The sequence below is a fragment of the Hyla sarda genome, chromosome 7, assembly GCF_029499605.1.
Source record: "Hyla sarda isolate aHylSar1 chromosome 7, aHylSar1.hap1, whole genome shotgun sequence".
NCBI classification, from domain to species: Eukaryota; Metazoa; Chordata; class Amphibia; order Anura; family Hylidae; genus Hyla; species Hyla sarda.
The window spans coordinates 202,588,920-202,612,488 of NC_079195.1; the positions used below are offsets into that span (position 1 = coordinate 202,588,920).

General features: G+C 46.9%; 1 protein-coding gene across 3 annotated transcripts in view; it reads left to right on the plus strand.

The window, feature by feature from the left end:
• CC2D1B (coiled-coil and C2 domain containing 1B) overlaps positions 1–16,782 on the plus strand; it is a 48,536-nt gene extending 31,754 nt beyond the window's left edge. For all 3 annotated transcript variants that reach the window (XM_056532235.1, XM_056532237.1, XM_056532238.1), the window contains exons 18-25: positions 297–413; positions 2,617–2,690; positions 2,775–2,833; positions 3,039–3,090; positions 6,215–6,314; positions 7,365–7,458; positions 11,511–11,639; positions 15,846–16,782. In XM_056532235.1, coding sequence (XP_056388210.1) covers positions 297–413; positions 2,617–2,690; positions 2,775–2,833; positions 3,039–3,090; positions 6,215–6,314; positions 7,365–7,458; positions 11,511–11,639; positions 15,846–15,848 — 628 coding nt within the window. In that variant the 3' untranslated portion in view covers positions 15,849–16,782. The remainder of the gene's footprint in view (positions 1–296; positions 414–2,616; positions 2,691–2,774; positions 2,834–3,038; positions 3,091–6,214; positions 6,315–7,364; positions 7,459–11,510; positions 11,640–15,845) is intronic.
• The last annotated feature ends 6,787 nt before the right edge of the window (positions 16,783–23,569 follow it).

Here is a 23,569-nt window from a genome sequence, read left to right on the forward strand (position 1 = left end):
GACAAACCCTGTTCAAGTGCTGCTTCCTTCCCCAGGCACCTTGATGTTGGGGATCCCTTTGTTAGGAGTTTGTGGTATTATAACTCTATTCCATTCAGTACAGTGGACCGTAATACCTCACACAACCTGAGTACAAAAGTGGCGCTGTTTCTGTAAGAAAGCAGCAATTTTTTTCTTATGCTTTATAACACCAGGTGCCCTAGAACAACGCTTCACTCTGTATAATAGGAGAATCGTGATCAGGTTAGTGCAGAATCCTCCATGATCACACGGCTTCTTGTCTTTTTTTTATCCAGGTTTGAGAAAATGGCAGAAGACTGCAAGAAAAACTGTGAGATCCTACATTTATCCCAAGCTCAGGGCCTGGATCCTCCTCCTTATCATTTTGAGGACAAAACACTGAAAATTGTCAGGTATCACTTTTCAGTATTCCAAACCCTGCTGATAGGAGAATAAAGGGAATGGGACTGAGCTGCAGTACCAGATGCAGCCACTACCAGCGCTATGGAGCAGTGCCTGGTAAACAATATAGGGGAGCTGCTCCTTCAGTCAGCTGATTGGTGCATGTGGAGAATCTGACCCCCACCAGATATATTTCATGGTCTGTACTAAGAATAGACCATCAGTATTACAGTCCTAGAAGTCCTTTTAAACAATTATTAAAGGAGTACTCCAGCGCAACATAACTTATCCCCTATGCTTCAGATAGGGGATAAGTTATAGATCGCGGGGGGTCCGAGCGCTGGGGCCCCCTGGGATCTCCTGGACTGGGCCGCGGCAGTCTGCAGGAAGTGCAGTTTCTTCCCCAGCAGAAAGGCGCAGCAGACACACCCCCTCCATGTATCTCCAAGGGGTACTTGGAGGGGGCGTGTCAGCCAACAGATCATGCAGGGACAGAACGCCCCCTTTCCAGCATACTGCCGCGGCACTGTACAGGAGATCACGGGGGGGCCCCAGCACTCGGACCCCCCACAATCTATAACTTATCCCCTATCCTTAGGATAGGGGATAAGTTATATTGCACTGTTTAACTCCTTAAAGACGCAGGACGTATATTTACGTCCTCCGCCGGCTCCCACGATATGCCGCGGGGTCACGCGGTGTCCCCGCGTCATATCGGGTCGGTCCCGGCGGCCATCAACGACCGGGACCCGCGGCTAATACAGGACATCACCGATCGCGGTGATGCCCTGTATTAACCCTTCAGACGCGGCGATCAAAGCTGACCGCGGGCTGTTCGGGACCGCCGCGGTGAAATTGCGGCATCCCGAACAGCTTACAGGACACCGGGAGGGCCCTTACCTGCCTCCTCGGTGTCCGATCGACGAATGACTGCTCCGTGCCTGAGATCCATACAGGAGCAGTCAAGCGCCGATAACACTGATCACAGGCGTGTTAATACACGCCAGTGATCAGCATAGGAGATCAGTGTGTGCAGTGTTATAGGTCCCTATGGGACCTATAACACTGCAAAAAAAAGTGTTAATAAAGGTCATTTAACCCCTTCCCTAATAAAAGTTTGAATCGCCCCCCTTTTCCCATAAAAAAAATAAGTGTAAATAAAAATGTAAAAATAAACATATGTGGTATCGCCGCGTGCGTAAATGTCCGAACTATAAAAATATATCATTAATTAAACCGCACGGTCAATGGCGTACGTGCAAAAAAATTCCAAAGTCCAAAAAAGAGTATTTTTGGTCACTTTTTATACCATTAAAAAATGAATAAAAAGTGATCAAAAAGTCCGATCAAAACAAAAATTATACCGATAAAAACTTCATATCACGGCGCAAAAAATGAGCCCTCATACCGCCCTGTACGTGGAAAAATAAAAAAGTTATAGGGGTCAGAAGAGGACAATTTTAAACGTATAAATTTTCCTGCATGTAGTTATGATTTTTTCCAGAAGTACGACAAAATCAAACCTATATAAGTAGGGGATCATTTTAACCGTATGGACCTACAGAATAATGATAAGGTGTCATTTTTACCGAAATATGCACTGTGTAGAAACGGAAGCCCCCAAAAGTTACAAAATGGCGTTTTTTCTTCAATTTTGTCGCACAATGATTTTTTTTCCGTTTTGCCGTGAATTTTTGGGTAAAATGACTGATGTCACTGCAAAGTAGAATTGGTGACGTAAAAAATAAGCCATAATATGGATATTTAGGTGAAAAATTGAAAGGGTTATGATTTTTAAAAGGTAAGGAGTCAGAGTCCTTAAGGGGTTAATAGAACTGGCACTGGAGCCATGTCCATGGATAGTGATCACTGGAGAAGTCGTCCCCACTCATGTGTCTGTTTTAGTAACAAAACAAAAAATAATTTCCCCAAAATGACAATTCTGGAACCTCTTACAACTTGTGTCATTCCTCCATTATGTACCAAAGAATTTATGTATAAATGACAATTGGGTGTTATTAGTTTGGAGTAGGGGGGGGGAGGGGGTGGGGGGGGTCTGTATCCAGTCTGACATTGTCCAGTGCAGCCGGTGTCAAACTGTGTAGGGACACACCCCTATATATATATATATATACATATATATATATATATATATATATATATATATATATATATTATGGGCATATGATATCACTTATCCTCTTCTTTCCCTAGAGTTTTCTCAGAGCTCAGCAGTACGGAGATGCTGCTCATCATAGTTCGAGGCATTAACCTTCCGGCCCCATCAGGTGAGATTCATACCACGTTTTTGTAGGTTTTGTGCTTTCTGCTCTTCTTTTTTTCCCGTTACTGAGTATTTGTCTCTTATGCAGGAATGGCCCCCAATGACCTGCATGCATTTGTGAAGTTTGAGTTTCCATATCCAAGTACGGTAAGAGACTTGAATTCTCTTAAATGCCACCAAAAGATTTTTAGCTATGAAATAACACTTCTCAATGAGAATGTTAGATTTCCTGTGTTGATCCATTTTGTTGCATGTACAGCGCACCAATGAGCGTCCAGAAACCTGTACATGTGCACAATGTGGCGGACATCAGGCTGCAGTGATGTTACATTTCCCTTGTTGTACTTTGCAGGAACAACCTCAAAAGAATAAAACCTACGTTGTTAAGAACACCAACTCTCCAGGTCAGTCTTTTCTTGCAGATCTCAGCAGCTCTAAAACCAAAAATCATTGACTTTTCATAAGACATGTAAATTATTTTACAATAATGGTGCGCTGGCCACCCAACAGCTGGAGACCCCTTGTTAGAAGATCTCTAAACCTAAAGTACACAACTAAGCAGGGCCGGCTCCATCTTTGGCAAAATAGGCAGCCGCCTAGAGTGCCCTCTTGATGGGGGCATCGCTCTGCCCTCCGCCAGAGAGTTATTTCTTCAGGTCCTGACAGCTGCTAAGCTGTCACCCCAGTAGTAAGGAGATTACATGAGGAGGTGGTTTGTTACAGTGTGTCATCCCAGTAGTAAGGTAATTACATGGGGAGGAGGTTTGTTACAGTGTGTCACCCCAGTAGTAAGGAGATTACATGAGGGGGTGGTTTGTTACGGTGTGTCACCATAGTAGTAAGGAGATTACATGAGGAGGAGGTTTGTTACAGTGTGTCACCATAGTAGTAAGGTAATTACATGAGCAGGAGGTTTGTTACAGTGTGTCATCCCAGTAGTAAGGTAATTACATGGGGAGGAGGTTTGTTACAGTGTGTCACCATAGTAAGGAGATTACATGAGGAGGAGGTTTGTTACAGTGTGTCATCCCAGTAGTAAAGAGATTACATGAGCAGGAGGTTTGTTACAGTGTGTCATCCCAGTAGTAAGGTAATTACATGGGGAGGAGGTTTGTTACAGTGTGTCATCCCAGTAGTAAGGAGATTACATGAGGAGGAGGTTTGTTAGTGTGTCATCCCAGTAGTAAGGAGATTACATGAGGAGGAGGTTTGTTACAGTGTGTCACCCCAATAGTAAGGTGATTATATGAAGTGTTTTTTTTTTATTGTGTCAGGCAGAAAGGAAATTCAAAAAGAAAACAACTTCCTGTGGATCATACGGATTCTGATAACTACTGGAAGGATTAATTTTAATGGCACCAGTTGATTGAAGAATTTTTTTTTTCCAGTGGAGTACCCCTTTAAAGATTAGAGAAGAGCATTCTGGGTAGCCATAGCATGTGGCTTAAAATTGTGTTTTTCAGAAAATCAGCGCACCACTAAAATATATAACGATATGGTCAGTTACACAGTCATGTCTGCTATATAGCGGTGGTTTATTGTGTGGGGTAGACTCACTTTAAAGGGAACCTGTCAATTTTCTGCTGCCCGAACAGAATGCAGCATAAAACTGGGGAATTCAGGTAGAAAACAGACACGGTGCACATCTACAATCTTGTATAATGATCTGATTGCTTCTCAGCATAATTTCAAAAACTAACAGGTTGTTAGTATATACGTTTTGATCAAAAAGTAGGTGGCCTTGACGTGGCGAGTGGGCTTGTACTTTTTGATCAAAAATGTATAATAACAACCTGTTAGTTTTTGATATTATGCTGAGAAGCAATCAGATCATTATACAAGATTGTAGATGTGCGACCATGTCTGTTTCTTCTACCTGAATTCACATTGTGTTTTCTATCCCCTCCTTTTTTTTTTTTGTTTGAACATGTTGTCTGCACTCTTCCCCACCCCCTCAGCCCAACCCTATATAAGTAGTAGTTAGCTACACAAGGGCCATTTCTTTCCTAGCAGCCTCCCAGTCTGACTGGGAGAGCTTGGTAAGTGTGCTGTAACACCTTGTTCACACTGGTGTGGTGCTGTGCGGCGTCCGTTGCCGCCGTGGCGCCGTGTCTGTGGGGGGGGGGGGGGGGTGCAGCCCATAGACTGGTTTGAGTGGAATTGGGGCCGCTCTGCCTGTGGGTCGTTCACCCCACCCCCCCTTGGGCATTGGTGTCGCGGCGGTGGTGGTCGCCGCCCGGTGCTACGCCATTTTATGCTAGGGACGTTAGAGACCCACTCTAAATAGGTGGCCTTGACGTGGCGAGTGGGCTTGTACTTTTTGATCAAAAATGTATACTAACAACCCGTTAGTTTTTGATATTATGCTGAGAAGCAATTAGATCATTATACAAGATTGTAGATGTGCGACCATGCCTGTTTTTCTACCCGAATTAATAAAACTGGGGAAGGCAGCATCATGAATTACTCTGATGCATTTTGGAGCTTGAGTAATTCCATAGTTTAAAAATGCCGCCGGTACCTGGGTAACAAGTCATTGGGGCGGATGCTGGCAGCTGCTTTTTACTACTTTGGTCCCTGCAGCATTTTTAAACTATGATTACGCGAAATGTAACGTATTACCGGAACAGATCAGAGTAATTGAGATGGCGGCGCCTTCACCAGGTATATGTTGTCCGCGGTTTGGGCAGCATAAAACGGATGACAGGTTCCCTTTAAACAAATCAGTCACCCATAGACTATAATGACATCCAATTAATGGAAATGTCATGAAAAGGCTCTGCTAAACAGATTCCATATTAGTCCATGTACATTTATGTACGTTGGAAGTATATATGTTGAATGAAGACCAAAAATGCAATGTAAACCCAGCCTAAAGCCTAGAACAACAAGGTGATGTGCCCCGGCGGTGAGTGATGATACATATTTGCTGGATGATGTGTGGGGAGATCATTGCTTTTAAGGGGTAATTTTTTTAATCAACTGGTGCCAGAAACTTTAAACAGATTTGTAAATTACTTCTATTTAAAAATCTTAATCCTTCCAGTACTTATCCAGCTGCTGTATACTCCAGAGGAAGTTGTGTAGTTCTTTCCAGTCTGACCACAGTGCTCTCTGCTGACACCTCTGTCCATAATAGGAACTGTTCAGAGCAAGATAGGTTTGCTATGGGGATTTGCTCCTGCTCTGGACAGTTTCTGATACAGACAGAGGTGTCGGCAGAGAGCACTGTGGTCAGACAGAAAATAAATTCCTGTAGAGCATACAGCAGCTGGTAAGTACTGGAAGGATTAATATTTATAAATAGGAGTAATTTATTTACAAATCTGTTCAACTTTCTGGCACCAGTTGATTTAAAAAATAATAAAAAAATAATTTCACCGGAGTACCCCTTTAAAGAGACACTTTTTGTAAAACTTATACTATATTCTACCCATTCCCTGCTGCCTTAGTCATTGCACTAGACATAAGTTATCTGTATTCTCAGGCTTTTGCTCTAATGCAATTGATTTCTCCTCCTTCCCACAGAATATGAACAGTCATTTAAGCTGAACATTAATCGCAACCACAGAGGCTTCAAGAGAGTGGTCCAGGCTAAGGGCATCAAGTTTGAGATCTTCCATAAGGGGTGAGTGGTGCTGAGAGCAGGATTGTAAATACAGGTCCTGTTTTCTGTGTGTTAAGTTTTCTTCTTCAAAATGTTGGGAAACATTGGCTGTGTGGGTTAAAGGGGATCTTTGGGGGGGCATACAGATTGTGGCAGAGTGTGGTTTACCAGTGTCTTTGGCATGGCAAGTATTGTGCCCCCTAAACTGTGGACCATTAGGGTCATCTCCCTACACACCGGACCTTAGTCCTCCTATACACAGCCACCATACACTGTACACCAATACTTGGGGTCACTTATCTGTCTGGGTTAAGCTGATGATCTGGCACTGTTCTTGAGTCTCTCAGGCCAGATAGGTTTGGGATCTCCAGGCATTTGTCCTCAGGCAGGCACCCGGTGTGCATTAATCATGGGTGATGTTCTTAGCGCCCTGTAGCTGGATGAGATTGGGGTGCTTCAGCACTTCTGGGGTCCAAAGACCGCATCGCACACAGTTGTCCAGTAAAGAAGAGCAGGCTGCTGTGAGGCTCCCAGTGCATGGGACCAAGGGGGGGAGCAGCCGCACAAGCAGGAAAAAACTGCAGAAAGTTCAAATTGGGAGATTTTCTGGGTGAGTGGAGCGTCCCCTATTTTTAACTTTTTATTTTTTTTTATGAATGAACCTTTTTTAATTTTTGTGCCTCTCTGGCCCGACCTCTGTACACCACTACATAGATGTGGTCTGAATCACTCATACTGTGCATTTCACCTGGGAGGAATTGTGTTTACTTGGTCTCTTCTACAGACAAAAAAATGACCATAGGGATTATTATAATATTCTGTATGTCCACGATAATAATAATCCAGATGTCTGGGATCATTATTATTCTAGATGTCCGCTGGGAACAGTATTTGTATTCTTGTCATTGGGATCATTATTATTCTGGATGTCCGCTGGGAACAGTATTGGTATTCTTATTGTCCATTGGGATCATTATTAGTTTTATTCTTGGTGTCCACAGGGATTATTAATAATAATATATAGGTCTAAGGAGATCCTTATAATGTGTTACTCCTCTCCTCTTATCGTAGAGTGTTCTTGCTGAAGAGCGATAAACAGATTGGTACAGCCAATGTTAAACTGGACAAGTTGGAGACACAGTGTGAAATCCGGGAGATTGTGGAGGTAAATGTAAACTTTTTATATGTGAAATCATTTCAACCCTTTTATGTAAGCTCAGAAAACCCTTATGATAGTCCGTGACACTTGTTTCTCGGTCGCTCTTCATTGGGAGACACAGACACTCATGGGTATATTCTCTTGCCACTAGGAGGCTGCCACATCCGCGGCTAGGGCTCCCATCTAGTGCGAGGTCTCTGTGGGCATGGATTGGTCCTGATAAAAATATGCCGGACAGTAGTCTTGCCTGTCACTCATCTCTCAGCTGCCGCGTCCGCGGCTGGCACTCCGGTACCCCACTGCTGATGCAAGGTGTCCGACGGAGTGACCTGTTGTCTACTATGGGTCCATACCAGTAAGCCAGAGAGTGGTCTGCGTGGTTCCTCCACCGCCTGCCACTCATCACACAGCTGATGTATCTGAGGCTGGAGTTCCGGTACCCCACTGCTGAGCGTGGTGTCCGAAGGAGTGACCCGTTAGATACTATGGACCCATACCAGTAAGCCAGACAGTGGTCTGCGTGGTCTCCTCAGCCGCCTGTCACTCATCACTCAGCTGATATATTTGAGGCTGGAGTTCCAGTACCCCACTGCTGTGGAGGTTTACAAAGACGTGTTCTATGGACCTTAGATGGGTACAGTGATGCATTCTGCCGCTCCTCAGCCTCCCTCGATTTCCCAAGGTAGCGGGGATACTATCTATGGCTCCTAGGCCTCCCCTCCCTCCCACATACGGCAGTGGGGCACAGTGATCACCTATCTGGCTGTCCCCTTTTATTCAGCACCTGGAAGTGTACTTGTTCAGCCAGACTGTTGTCTGTATGGTCTCAATCGCTGTCGGTCTCCCATATCTGGGCTGCCACGGGCTTGATCAGGTTTCCCGTACCTCTCTGCTGGTTTAAGGACCCTGGAAGTTGGTCCCTGCAGGTACTCGGGATTGATAACAGTCAGACAGACTTTTGTCTGCTGGGTCTCTTACACCGCCAGGTTGGTCGTACTCCAATACCCCACTTTCTGTAGGGGGATTCAATGGAGTGTCCCTGAGCATTCAGAAATCTAGACCAGTCAGCCCGACGGTTGTCTGCATGGTCTACTACAACTACATTGAGTTCTCTACCATACACTTCCCACACACTGGACAGTAGTTCAGGTTATCCACTGCCACGGTGTAGTTACAGGTGAGTCTCCCAGGGTTGCTCCATGGGCCCTATACAATACATCACATACTGGTTCATGGGGTTGCCTCCTTTACCAGGTTCCTCCCTACATGCCTGCCGCTCTCACGGCTAAAGGCTGGTAACCCACTTTTGGTGTGTGATTCTGTCTACAGCACCCGGTGTGGCCATGGTCCCTATGCCAGATAGCCAGACTGTGTCTGCATGGTTGTCTACTCCGCCAGGTCACCTTCCCCATTCTTTACAGTCCGGTGACTTATTTTCCAGGTGAAGTTGCAAAGAGTGTTTCTGTGGTTTTATATTTGCTGGTCAGACTGTGTCTGCATGTTTCCTGCTCCACATACATCCTTTATCCCTTGCGTCTGCAACAGCAGTCCTGGTGTGTGGCACCATTTGGAGCTGGGGTTTGGGCGTTTCCTGCAGGTTCCTTGGACTTTCACAGAAAGAGCAGCACTCTCTATTCCCCTTTCTAAGGGTGCAACGTCTGTCTGCTATGGGGCATGGATGTGACACCATGCTGCCGGACTTTTAAATGTCTGCGGTTTCTCTTGGGTCTGCAGTCTTGGTACCCCTCTATCGTGCGGTAACCACATCTGTATCCCTAGATATGCTAGGCCACTCTGCACGTGTAGAGTCCACCTTCCCTTTTTTTCTGTGGGGTGTGCCTCTAGCTTTCCTGTGATCCTGTTTCCACAGGTTTAGGCAGTCTAACTCCTCTGCTCTGGCATGGGGCATGATGGGGCGACACAGTCGGTTCAGCACCCCCCCCCCCTTCAAATGCCTCCCGTTATCTGTCCCGGGGGGCTCCTGTGCAGGATGGTTCAGACACCGGCTCTGTTGCCTTAGGAAATGGCTCGGTTGATGCCCTTCTGGTCCAGGGTTACACCACGTTGAGGTGTTCTTCTCAATGCTTTTGGGTGTGTGCGTTCTTCTTACTTCCATTCGTAGTCAGGACTCAAATTAGCTCCTCCATTCCTTTATATGTTGTTGCAGGGTTCCTGGGGACTACTTCCACCCAGTACTTTGCCCCCTTACCTTCGGGTGGCATTTCACTGCTCCTATAGTGCCTGACCCACTTTTATCATCTCCTTCCACAGAGCGTACGGGGATCAGGGAGCTTGGCATGGTCTGAGCCTGGGTTTCATAGCGACCACCCCTTGTTTTCCCCTCCTCTATATAGGTGTTGGGTACCTGGTTTGGCCCTTTTTTTCTGAGAGCAATCAGCTGAGCTGTGCACTTTTGCAGCCTGGCTCTCTTCCTGTTTCTTGGTTATCTACTGCTGCTCATATAGACTTGGCACTCCCCTCTGTTGGAGGAGTTTATGCGCTCATATATGGCTCAGCGACAGCCGGTCTAGCACAGTCTGTTTGGGTCCTGCCATTGCTCTCCTCCTCCCACGGTGCAATCTCCCTGGAGGGGTTTGTTCTTCCTTTCTTGTCAGTGTCAGTTGCGCTACACTGACACTACAGTCTTCTGGAGTAACCTTCCCTTTTGTGTCCTCCTCCATTCCCGTCCTGACGTGATGTTGCTGCGGTCCTCTCAGACCGCTGGGGTTCATGTATGGTTAGTCTGTGTCTTGGACACTATCCTAGTATACTGTGGCGTGTCTTCTTTTCTAGGTCGACCCTTCTGGTTCTTTGGGCCTTAGTAATGGTTGTGGTCTTGGGCAGGTTAGCTCTCCTGCCCCGACTTCTTCGCAGTCTCGTTTGTGGGGCAGTTTTTCTGTACCACACTTCTTGTTGTCTAGACGTAGGAGTTTGTCACCCGGAGCATTTTGCGGACGTTGGGTTTACTTGTGTACGTTACAGGTGTACGTCTTCCAGGCGACTCGAGAACCTCTGTTTCCCATCGGACACGCCAGTGTTCCGGGATGCCCCTTTTCAGGGCATTCCGCTCCGTTTTTGGCCTTATTCCTTCCGTCTCCTCCTTCGTTGGTCAATGTACTCCCGGTTTGGTGGGCGTTCTGGTCATCTGGATTACTCTACTCGAGCTTCTTTTGCCTCCCAGGTGCTTGCGGCGGGCCCCTGGGACGGAGGTTTTTGGTCTGCAGCTGTTCTGGTCATCGAGTCTCTGCACCAAGCCTCTACACAGCCAGTCTCTATCCTTTTTTTCTTTCTTCCAGTGTTTTTCTCTCCCTGCTCTCCCCTTTTTTCCGCCATGTTCTTTTGACTTGGTTGACTCTGGATGGGGTTCTCTTGTGCCCTTTTCCATTTTTGTTTCTGTTTCTGTTTCTCGTAGCCTTTATTGGGGGACACAGCACCCACCCATTTTTTAATTCTTTGTCCGGATTTTCTTTTCCTGTTCCTGTTCTTGTATTTTTATTTTTATTTTTTATATCCGGGATTCCTTTCTGGGGTCCTTCGGACATATTTCTTTGTTGGCTTCTCCTACTGCTTGGCAAAACTGATTACCTCACTTCCAGTGGGCGGCTATATCCTGCCAGGCAGGAGCCGACTTTTTTTCCAGTTCCTAGTGTCAGCGCCTCCTAGTGGCAAGAGCATATACCCATCAGTATAGGTGTCCCCCAATGAAGGTTACCAGAGAGATTTTACGGTGAGTACAAAAAAAATCTCCTTTTTTTATCCCACCTGAGGGCAAATAGCTTGTGGTATATGACCGTATATACAGTGAGGGGAATTTATTATCGGGAAACAAACACTATTAAAAAATTTACCCCAATGTATATTGCAGTGTTTCACAACTTGAGTGCCTCCAGCTATTGCAAAACTACAAATCCCAGCATGCTGGGAGTTGTAGTTTTCCAACAGCTGGAGGCACCCTGGTTGGGAAACACCGGTATACCGTGTCATGAAGGGAGACTTTTTTATTTTTATTTATTTAACCATTGAAGTTGACTTCTATGTTTATATTCATCTCATTTCAGGTATTTGATGGAAGAAAACCAACAGGGGGAAAGCTGGAAGTTAAAATTAGGCTCAGAGAACCTCTCAATGGTCAAGACCTTCAGACAGTTACCGAGAAATGGCTGGTGATGGATCCCGTTACAAGAAAGGTCATTATTATTGTAATGCAATGAATCTGATTTCTGCTTCTATGTGTCTCCATGGTTACAGACTACAGGCCAACCTTTATAGTCAGATCTAAGAGGCAGTGGAGTAACATAGATCAGACTTGATGCTAGTATCAGGAGACACATAGGAGCCACCTAGTGCTTGTACTATCACCATTTCTTCTCTTAGACTGGGTTCACACCACATTTCTTGGTCGGCTCCATTAGGGGACAGAGACCGTGGGTATATCTTGCTGACACTAGGCATACAAAAAGAGGTCTGCCCCTCATGGCAGGATATACCCCACCTACTGACTCTGAGCTAATCCGTTTTAGCTTAGTGTCAGTAGGAGGCAGACACAGGTCTGGAGTTCTCCAGACCCGGTCTTTTTTTTATTTTATAGCTAGGGCCTGTTTGAGGTTCTTTTCTCCTTTTTTATTTTCTCTTTTTTTTTAGGTGGGGGTTCAGGAGCATGGCGCTACCTGTTCCCCCATATGTGGCTAAGGGGCACGGGGCATAAATTATGCACCGTTAACCCCTTCCCACCAACGGCCAGCGCCTGGAGTTGTACCTTTGGTCCGGGTCCCTCTACCTTCCCTGTTCGTTCGTTCCACTGCCTCAGCCTGACATGATGCAGGTGACCATAGCTGGCTGAAGACATCTTAGGTGAGTATGGCGCATTTGGGTGAGTATGTCCCTCTCCTTTCCCCCACCTCAAGCTACTCAACTGCCATTTGCGGCTACGTCATTTTCGCATGGAGTCCCCTCTGCTCCATCGTGGCCTCCATGGATCAGGAGGAGTTTCTTTCCTCAGTGGATATCTTGGATGTCTATCTGCACATCCCCATTTTCCCCCCGCCCATGAGCGTTTCCTCTGCTTCGCTGTCCCTGCGGGTCACTTCCAGTTCGTGGCTGTTCCTTTTGGCCTAGCTATGGCTCTTAGGGTTTTCAACAAAGTCATGGCGGTGGCGATTGCCATCCTTGGGGCCCGGGGATATCTTGGTCCTCCCTTACCTGGATAATCTTTTGATCAAAGCTCCATCCTGGTCCTAAAACTTGGAGAGCCTTCATCTAACGGTACAGACTCTGTCCGCCTTCAGTTGGGTGATCAACCAGGAAAAGTCCAACCTTTCTCCCTCCCAGCCTCTTGTCTTTCTGGGTCTTCTTTTTGACACAGCAGCTGCCAGTGTTCGTCTTCCGTTGGACAAGCGGTACTCCCTGCAAGAGGGAGTCTGTCTACGGCGCCCCTCTCTTGGTGGTGGCCATGGAGGCGGTACCTTTCGCTCAGTTTCGCAATCACCCTCTTCAGCAGGCCATCTTGGTCCGGTGGGACAAGTCGCCGTCCACCTTGGATCGCCGGATTCTTCTGCCCCCCTCTGTTTGTCGGTCTCTTCTGTGGTTGCTCCACTCTCCCCTCCTTCTCCAAGGGCGGTCGTTTCTTCCCCTCCACTGGCAGGTCGTCACCACTGATGTGAGCCTCCTGGGTTGGGGAGGTGTTTCAGGACCTGACGGTCCAGGGTTGCCGGTCTCCCCAGGAGGCTCACCTTCCCATAAATCTTCTGGAGCTCTGTGCCATCTTTCTTTGCCTCTTCCACTGGGAGATCCTCCGACAGGGTCGTCCTGTTAGTGTCCAATCGGACAACGCCACGACTGTGGCATATATCACTCGCCAGGGCGGCACGCGCAGGAAGTCTCCAAGATTCTGCTCTGGGCCGAGATTAGAGTTCCCACCCTCTCCGGGATCCACATTCCAGGTGTGGAGAATTGGGAAGTGGACTTTCTCAGCTGCTCCTCCGCGGATCCGGGGGAGTGGTCTCTCCATCCGGAGGCGTTTGCACAGATCTACAATCTTTGGTAGACCCTGGACGTGGATCTCTTCGTGTCTCACCACAACAGAAGTTCCTTGCTTTGTCGCGAAGTCGCAAGACTATCTGGCTCTGGCACAGGACGCACTTGTCATCCCGTGGTCGTCCTTCCATCTTCCTTACCTCTTTCTGCCTCTCCCTCTCCTGCCCAGGGTTCTGAGGAAACTCAAGGTGGAGGGCGTTCCCACCATTCTGGTGACTCCAGACTGGCCCAGGCGCAAGTGGTACACAGACGTACCCCTGCATCTTCCAGTTGGCCCCGATCTGCTCTCCCAGGGCCCTCTCTGCCACCCCAATTTACTATTGCTGCATTTCACGGTGTGGTGGTTGAAGCCGCGGTTTTGAGAGCTCCAGGGTTTTCTTTGGGGTCATTCGCACCATGCTTCGGGCTAGGAAGCCTTCCTCCGCTAGGATTTATCAAAGCACTTGGCAGGCTTATTTACGGTGGAGTGAGCCTCAGTCAGTCTCCCCGTTTGTCTTTTCCTTTCCCCGCCTTCTTGCTTTTTTTTTGCAATCCGGTCTGGATCAGCACTTGGCGCTCAGCTCCCTTAAGGGTCAAGTGTCGGCTCTTTCTATTCTCTTTCAGTGGTAGTTGGCTTCCAACATTCACATCCGCACCATCCTACAGGGCATGACCCATGCGGCTCCGTCATACCGGTCTCCTACCCTCCTTGGGATCTCAACCTGGTGCTTGGCGCCTTTAGGGATGCTCCGTTCGAACCCCTTCTCCATGTTCTTTCTTTGAAGGTCGCTCTTCATGGCCATTACCTCCATTATCTCCAATCTGGCTGCTCTCTCTTGTCGCTCTCCCTTCTTGGTCCTTCATCAGGACAAGGTTGTCTTTCGGTCACCTCCTTCCTTCTTGCCCAACGTGCTTCCTTCATTTTGCCCGGCTCCATCCAACTCTAAGGAGCGATCCCTCCACTGTCTGGATGTGGTTCGAGCTGTCTGGATATATCTTTCAGTCACCTCCTCTTTCCGACTCGGTGACACCTTATTTGTGATTACGGAGGGTCATTGCAAGGTCCTTCCGGCTTCCAAGGCGACCATTTTGCGGTGGATCCGTTCCGCCGTCTCGGAATCGTACCGTCGTAAAGGGAAGATCCCACCTTTTCAGGTCACAGCACATTCCACGCGTTCTGTTGGGGCCTCTTGGGCACTACGCAATAGGGCTTCGGCCTTACAAGTCTGCAAGGCGGCCACCTGGTCATCCTTGCATACTTTCACCAAATCCTACTAAGTGCTCACTTTTGCGTCCGCAGACGCTGGTTTGGGTCGCAAGGTGTTGCAGGCGGCAGTGGTTCAGTCTTCTGCCTGATTCTGTGTTTGGTATTTTTTTTCCCACCCCGGGGACTGCTTTGGTACGTCCCACAGTCTCCAATGGAGCCGACCGGGAAAAGTTTGATTTTTTTTTTTTATGCTTACCGTAAAATCTATTTTTTGGGGGGAGACGGCACCCACCCATTTGTTGTGGGGTTGTGTTTCGGTTCTTTTTGTCTGTTTTCCTCGGACACCTGCTGGTTTCTTTTTCTGTCGGTCTTCTCAAACTGCTTTGGGACTAAACTGATTAGCTCAGGGTCAGTAGGCGGGGTATATCCTGCCAGGAGGGGCAGACTTCTTTTTGTATGCCTAGTGTCAGCAAGATATACCTACGGTCTCTGTGTCCCCCAATGGATCCTCCAAGAAAGAGATTTTACGGAAAGCATAAAAAAAATCTACTTTTTTGCAATACAGTTCCCGTAAATGTTTTCAACTTGAAACCGTATGGAACCGTATTGAAAACCGTATGCATTGACTCCGCATTGAAAACCATATGCCAAAAGATGCATCCGGTTGTGTCCGTTTTGCATCTTGTACGTTTTTTTCCATTTTCTTTTTCCAGTACCCAAAACCTTAGGCTACCACGGTTTTTGGTCCAGGTGAAAAACCATATGGAAACCGTATACATTTTTTTTTTTTTAACATGAGTCAATGGAAACCATATGTGCGTTCGTTCGGTTCCATCCGGCTTGCACCATACGGTTTTTGACACCAAAAGGTTTTTTTTTTTTTTCTTGAAATTTCAATCAAACAAGTGAAACTTTATTCATAACGGAGTGAAAAGTTAAAAATTTATGTTTTTTTTTTTTTCTTAAAAACTGATGCAACAGGACATCATTTTTTCAAACCTTATATGGGTTAAAATTTGTACGCACGATTTGATACAGTTTAGTCCGGTTTTGAGGAATCCGTTTTTCATCAAAAACCTGATAAGGAAACTGTATTGCAAAAACGTTGTGTGAATGCAGCCTTACTTTGACTATAGACAGTAATGTTTTTTTATTTTATTTTTTTATTCCTTAGTAAAATGCAGTTCTATGGAGGAACACTGCTGCCCGTGCAATGAAGATGCTCCAGCAGGCCGAGAGGAGTAACATACCAAAGGATCTCTACAGCATCAAAGCACGTCAGAGGGACGCAGTCTGGATCCAAGGATCACACGAATTTATCAATGCAGAATATCCACCTCTGTGGCCCCCAGACCAAGCCACCTGCTATACCTAACAATATAACTTGGCGTCACCCTTGCGTAACCTCTGGCTTTTCATGTGTTGAATGTAAATCAGGATCTGCGTTCCGATTTTTAGAAACCAGTGGACAAGTGTGATACAAAATAGAGAATGTATAGCAACAAAACTACCAGCTGCTGACCTGCGCTTGGTTGCAAAACCCCAAACCTGACCCTCCCCCACAATGCAGTGCAAAGACTCCTGCCGGGGGGCGCAACTTTTTGACTATGGATTTGCTTCTGGTGCTGAAATGCTATATCTCCCATTCTGCGCAGCTCACTTTGTGCGAATGTAGCTGATGTGTAGGCAAGTTACTAACTACAACCCCTACAAAACTGGCTGCAGGTTTGTGCCCTGAAGAAGCGGCGGCACTGAGACCCTTTCTATGTATGAACAGGTGTGTAGTCACCCTGATTTAGGGGTTTACAGTCCACTTCTCTGGTGGTCTCATTGATAAGGACATACCCTTGTAGGGATCACCCAAGCATGACTATTCTGGCAGGGAGAGGTTTGGTCCTGCAGAGCGATCGGCAACCTTTCCCTGTAAGTGCCTTTTAACCGATTGTCTGTAGGCTCCGGGGTCATTGAGTTCCGTCACATACGTTTCCAGCTTTGTCTGTTCTGTGTGCCTTTTTAAGACTGGCTGTATCTCTACAACAGTGGTTTCCAACCTGTGACTCCCTAACCCAGTGTTTCCCAACCAGGGTGCCTCCAGCTGTTGCAAAACCACAACTCCCAGCATGCCCAGACAGCCGCTGGCTGTCCGGGCATGCTGGGAGTTGTAGTTTTGCAACAGCTGGAGGCACCCTGGTTGGGAAACACTGCCCTAACCTTTTCGAAACGACAACTCCCAGCATGCCAGGAGTTGTAGTTTTGCAATAGGTGAAGAGCCACAAGTCGAGAGATCACTGCTTTACAACCAAGTCATATGCAGATGAACCCTTTATGGCCAAACACGTCTCCAGGGGTTGCAGGCCTCAGTTGTCACTATTATATTTTTATTTTTTTTAATTTAGTTTCCCCCCCATAGTCGAGTTGTTTTGTGCCATGTGTAAAGCGTAAAAAAATATTCAGACTGTTAAAGGAAGCCATTTTGTTTTTATTTATTACCTTCCTGGATGGTACTGTATGAAGATGTTGTATTTACTGTATAGTAAAAAAAAATAAATGGAAATGGGGCACCTTTTAGGTCTGTTTGCTTTTAGGCTCATGCTCGGAGTTGCAGAAAATACAATATTACCCTTCGCATTACATAATAAAATATATATATTTTTTTTTATTCAAAGAAAAATACATATTGCAGTCTAAACCAGAAAAGAAAAGAAAAAATCCTGTTACATAAAGATTGTACTTGACCAATGGAGCGAGCAGATTAACCCCTTAAGGACTCAGGGTTTTTCCGTTTTTGCACTTTCATTTTTTCCTCCTTACCTTTTAAAAATCATAACCCTTTCAATTTTCCACCTAAAAATCCATATTATGGCTTATTTTTTGCGTCGCCAATTCTACTTTGCAGTAACATTAGTAATTTTACCCAAAAATGCACGGCGAAACGGAAAAAAAAATCATTCTGCGACAAAATCGAAAAAAAATTCCATTTTGTAACTTTTGGGGGCTTCCGTTTCTACGCAGTGCATATTTCGGTAAAAATTACACCTTATCATTATTCTGTAGGTCCATACGGTTAAAATGATACCCTACTTATATAGGTTTGATTTTGTCGCACTTCTGGAAAAAATCATAACTACATGCAGGAAAATTTATACGTTTAAAAATGTCATCTTCTGACCCCTATAAGTTTTTTATTTTTCCACGTACAGGGCGGTATGAGGACTCATTTTTTGCGCCGTGATCTGAAGTTTTTATCGGTATGATTTTTGTTTGATCGCTTTTTATTCATTTTTTTAATGGTATAAAAAGTGACCAAAATACGCTTTTTTGGACTTTGGAATTTTTTTTGCGCGTACGCCATTGACCGTGCGGTTTAATTAATGATATATTTTTATAGTTCGGACATTTACGCACGCGGCGATACCACTTATGTTTTTTTTTTTTTACACTTTTATTTTTTTTATGGGGAAAGGGGGGTGATTCAAACTTTTATTAGGGAAGGGGTTAAATGACCTTTATTAACACTTTTTTTTTTACATTTTTTTTGCAGTGTTATAGGTCCCATAGGGACCTATAACACTGCACACACTGATCTCCTATGCTGATCACTGGCGTGTATTAACACGCCTGTGATCAGCATTATCAGCGCTTGACTGCTCCTGCCTGGATCTCAGGCACGGAGCAGTCATTCGTCGATCGGACACCGAGGAGGCAGGTAAGGGCCCTCCCGATGTCCGGTCAGCTGTTCGGGACGCCGCGATTTCACTGCGGCGGTCCCGAACAGCCCGACTGAGCAGCCGGGTCACTTTCAGTTTCATTTTAGAAGCAGCGGTCAGCTTTGACCGCCGCTTATAAAGGGTTAATACCCCACATCGCCGCGATCGGCGATGTGTGGTATTAGCCGCGGGTCCCGGCCGTTGATGAGCGCCGGGACCGACGCGAAATGATGCAGGATCGCGGCGCGATCCCGCTTCATATTGCGGGAGCTGGCGCAGGACGTAAATATACGTCCTGCGTCGTTAAGGGGTTAAAGGGGTACTCCGGTGAAAACCTTTTTTCTTTTAAATCAACTGGTGGCAGAAAGTTAAACATATTTGTAAATTACTTCTATTAAAAAAAATCTTAATCTTTCCAGCACTTATTAGTTGCTGAATGCTACAGAGGAAATTCCTTTCTTTTTGGAACACTGATGACATCACGAGCACAGTGCTCTCTGCTGACATCTCTGTCCATTTTAGCAACCATGCATAGCAGATATATGGTAAGGGCAGCATGGTGGCTCAGTGGTTAGCACTGCTGCCTTGCAGTGCTGGGGACTTGGGTTCAAATCCCACTACGGACAACAATAAATAAAGCATCATTATTATTATAATAACGTCAGCAGAGAGAACTGTGCTCGTGATGTCATCAGAGAGCATTCCAAAAAGAAAAGAATTTCCTCTGTAGTATTCAGCAGCTAATAAGTACAGGAAGGATTAAGATTTTTTAATGGAAGTAATTTACAAATATGTTAAACTTTCTGCCACCAGTTGATTTAAAAGAAAAAAGGTTTTCACCGGAGTACCCCTTTAAGGTTACATCAGAACAAGTGAGGTATTGTAGGATCTTCCTGGGAGGCTTATAGAATCCAGTCATGGTGGGCTGAGATGCCATGTGGTTTAGTGTCATGCTTATATACCAGCCTTTGGCTGTCCAGGCATGCTGGGAGTTGTAGTTTTGCAACACCTGGAGGCACCCTGGTTGGGAAACACTGTTATATACCTTCCTAAAAGCTCTGTACATGACAGATGATGTATGTACACTTCTACGTGCCACAACTCCCCAGTTATTTGCATAAGGTAAAGCAATAGTGTATTGTGATCATAAAAGGATCGTCCCAGATCAGAAAAAAAAAAAATCCTCCCTTCCTCCCAGAAACAGCACTACTTCTGACCACTGGCTGGATCTGGTATTACAACATAGCCTCTTTTACAAATGGAGCTGGGCTGCACTACCAAACATGGCCATGAACACAAAAAAGACTACTTTTTCCAATACTGGACCAGAAGTGAGGACATTTCCTGTGCAAAGGAAAAGTTGAGCAGTTTCCCGTAGCAGCCAATCAGATCACTTCTTTTATTTTTCAGAGGCCTTTTTTAAAAATGAAAGACGCCACCTAGTTGCTAGAGGCAACTGGTCAACTTTCCTTATGCATAGGTGTTGATAAATCTCCCCCAGGGTCACTATGTGCCATCCATTGTATGTATTTAGGCAGCCAACTTATTGCATGCAACAGGCAACATACAAAATGGTTCAATCCATGCATAGACGGGAGGCAAGGGTATCTTCCCCCCCCCCCCCCCCCCCCCCCCCCGCCCAAAAAAAAAAAAAATCTTACACCAAGTATAAGCTGTATTTGTCTTCCTGATTCTCTGTGCATTAACAGTGTTTAAGTATTGAAATCTAAACAGGACACTAAATTTGTTTATGCATTATATGTATATCCAAGTATCTTACACAATGCTGGCTGGACAAGAACCAGTGTGTCCCATAAAAGTATCATCGGAACTTAAAGGGGTCCAAAGGATAGGGAAAAGATGTCTGATCGCAGGGGACCCACGCGATCTCTGCTGCGGCACCCTAGACATCGGGGGCAAGGAGAGAAATTTGCTCCGTGCCGGATGACTGGCGATGCAGGGCGGAGGCTCGTGACATCACGACCATGCTCCCTCAATAAAAGTCTATGGGAGGAAATGTAACGGCCGTCACGCCCCATCCCATAGACTTGCATTGAGGGGGCGTGACCATGACATCGCGAGCGTGGCATGGCCGCGAAGTCACGACCCTCCGAAGCTGCACTCGAAGCTCTAAACGAACGCTGGGTGCAGCAGGAAGATCACGGGGGTCCCGAGCGGTGGGACCCCTGCGATCAGATGTCTTGAGGTGGAGTACCCCTTTAAATGGTCATATTGGAAATGAAAAACTGCACGATATGATTTCAAGGGGTTTTCTGGGACTCTTCATTAATCGCATTGACAATCGATATCAGATGTGTGAGGTGCCAACATTGAGCACCCCGCTGATCAGCCATTGTCTATATTGCAGGCTCCGCGCCTTCCGTACAGTGAGTGGAGCTGGAAACAGATGGCCCTGTGCATGGTGAAGTGGTCACAATGGGAGCTAAGCTGCAGTAACCCAGCATGGCCACTACACACTGTATGGAGCTGTCTCTTCTAGAGCTGTCCTTAGTGTATTACTGACATGGCCTATCCTAAACATAGGCAATTGCTGAAAAGCCCCTTTTAGGTAAATAATTATTGGTAAAATCTGAATGGAAATTTGAGGTCTAGTTGATCTGTGTATATTATGGGGGAGCTTTATCAAACTGCAGAGGTAGCATGGTGCATTTCCTTCTTTCACTTTTCAGAGCTCAAGTGTCAAAGAGGCGATGCTGAGCCGCAGCATACATTCCTCCTACAGCGTACAACCTACAGCTCTGCACCATCTCTTTGACACTTGAGCATGATCTAGAGCAGACAGATTCACTTTAATGGGGGTTCATTGAGATTAGTAAACCCTGTTTTCTTCCAGCACCACTTGCACCAGCATGCTCATAGGCAGAGTCTGGTAATGCAGCTTTGCCACTCTTGTCTTTAAAAAAATAAATAAAATAAAAGCCCAGATTGGTGCAGTGCTGCAATGATGGTCTCCCCGTTTGCTTGGATTTCCTCCCACATTCCAAAATCTACTGGTCGGCTCCATTGGGGACACAGAGACCGTGGGTATATTTTGCTGACACTAAGAGGCTGACACTAAGCAATACAAAAAAAAAGTCGGCAGCTCCTGGCAGGAGATACCCCCGCCTACTGACTCTGAGCTAATCCGTTTTAGCTTAGTGTCCATAGGAGACAGACACAGGTCTGAACTTCTCCAGACCTGGTGTTTTACTTTACTTATTTTTTAGGTTTTATCTCCCTTTTATTTCCTTCTTTTTAGGTGGGGGTTCAGGAGCATGGTGCTACCTGTTCCCCCATATGCGATGAAGGGGCACAGGCATTGAGTTATGCACTGTCAACCCCTTCTCGCCACTGGCCAGCACCTGGGGTTGTACCTTGGGTCCAGGTCCCCCCCCCCCCAGTCTTACCTGCTCGTCTTGCTGTTTCAGCCCGGCATGATGCAGGCTTTCAAAGGCTGGCTGAAGACTTCGTTAGGTACGTTTTTCTGTGACAGGGTGAGTATTTTTTACCCCTCCTCCCCCTCCTTGGGATCACCATTCCTTCTGGGCTCTCAACCTCTGGAGTGTCACTATTTTGGGCCCATGCTACTGGAAATCTTGTCTCCAACCAGGGACCAGGTTCCCCTGCTCAACCATCCTGAAGGTCCGGGTGCACGGTCAGTTGCCAGGGCCAGCACATTTCTCCCAGCAACTTCGCAGTTGTTCCCTTCTGGGTACAGCGGGCAGTGCGCTGGCCACCGCTACCATTCGGCCTTCTGTGCGCCGTTTCTTCTGCCTGTCAGCTGCGCTGCATGTGCACAGCCGGCAGTTTACTTTAGTTTTTGTCCGTATACATGAGCAAGGCGGCAGGGTTGAATTTAATTGAGGCTGCGGCCTTTGGCTCCACCCACTCCCCGTCGGACAGGCATTTTGGCAGGTCTTCCGCCCCCTTCTTCTTGTGGGTCTATTGCTTTTCAGCGTGCGCACTCTGGGTGACTGGCCTCCTATCAGTGCAGTGTGCGTGCTGCAGGGGTCATTTCTTGGTGCCTCCTTCCTTTCCTCCAATGAGGGCCAGGCTAGATCCTGTAACGCCTCCCTCCTCCTTATGCGGGGTCCTGCCCTCTCTCTCTCTCTCTCTCTCTCTCTACTCTGCCTGAACCAAATGCCTGCTCTTCAAGTTACAGCTTGCATCGCCTCTCCATCTGAGGGACACAGAAACCGGGTGAGACTGTTCCATTTTCTTTGCCGACTTCTATTTTTGCTTGCACCTATGTCCAAACCCAGGATGTTCTGCTGGAACGTGCGGGTTCTGCTCCTCCCTTTCTCAGTCGATGTCCGAGCTGGCACAGGTCTCCCCATCCGTGGTTACTGCCTTGGAACAATCTTCCTTGCGCCTGCCCTCCTAGGAGGCTCGCTTCCTCTCCCCTGATCCTCCCTTTGAGCGATTTCACAACCACCCTAAGGTGTTGTCCTCTGGCTCTTCACCCATGTGTCACGCTCCTCCTCCCAGCACTGCCCTCATTCTAGGGACTGGTTGCCGTCTGTGTTCTCCAGCTCTACGTACCAGGTCCGCCTTGCCTTCATAAGGCTGCTTCCACCAGCTCACATTTTCCTGGGGAGTTGGAGGATGAGGCGCCAGGTTCTGCCTCTGATCCAGAGGACCGAACCAGTATGTCCGATATGCTGGACAGCTCTGTGTCATCCAACCGGAACGTTCCTCGCTTTGTCGCAAAGTCCTGTGATCATCTCGCTCTGGCCACCCTTGTTGTTCCCCTGCTCGTACTTCGTCCTCCCCTATCTCTTCCCTCCTCTCCTTCCCAGGGTCCTGATGAAGCTCAAAGAGGAGGGTGTTTCCTCCATTCTGGTGGCTCCGAACTGGCCCAAACTCGCGTGGTACACAGACTTCGTTCGCCTTGTAGCCGACGTACCACGGCGTCTCCCAGTTCGTCCCGACCTGCTCTATCAGGGTCCCCTTTGCCACCCCAATTTACTAGCGCTGCATTTGACGGCATGGTGGTTGAAACCGTGGTTCTAAGGGCCAGGGGGTTCTCTTCCTAGGTGATCCGCATAATGATCAGGACTCGTAAGCCTTCCTCTGCGAAGATTTATCACCGTAGTTGGTGGTCTTACTTTTGATGATGTGAGTCTCAATCTCTCACCAGTCGTCTTCTCCCTTCCGCGCCTTCTTTCCTTTGGACTGAAGCAACGCTTGG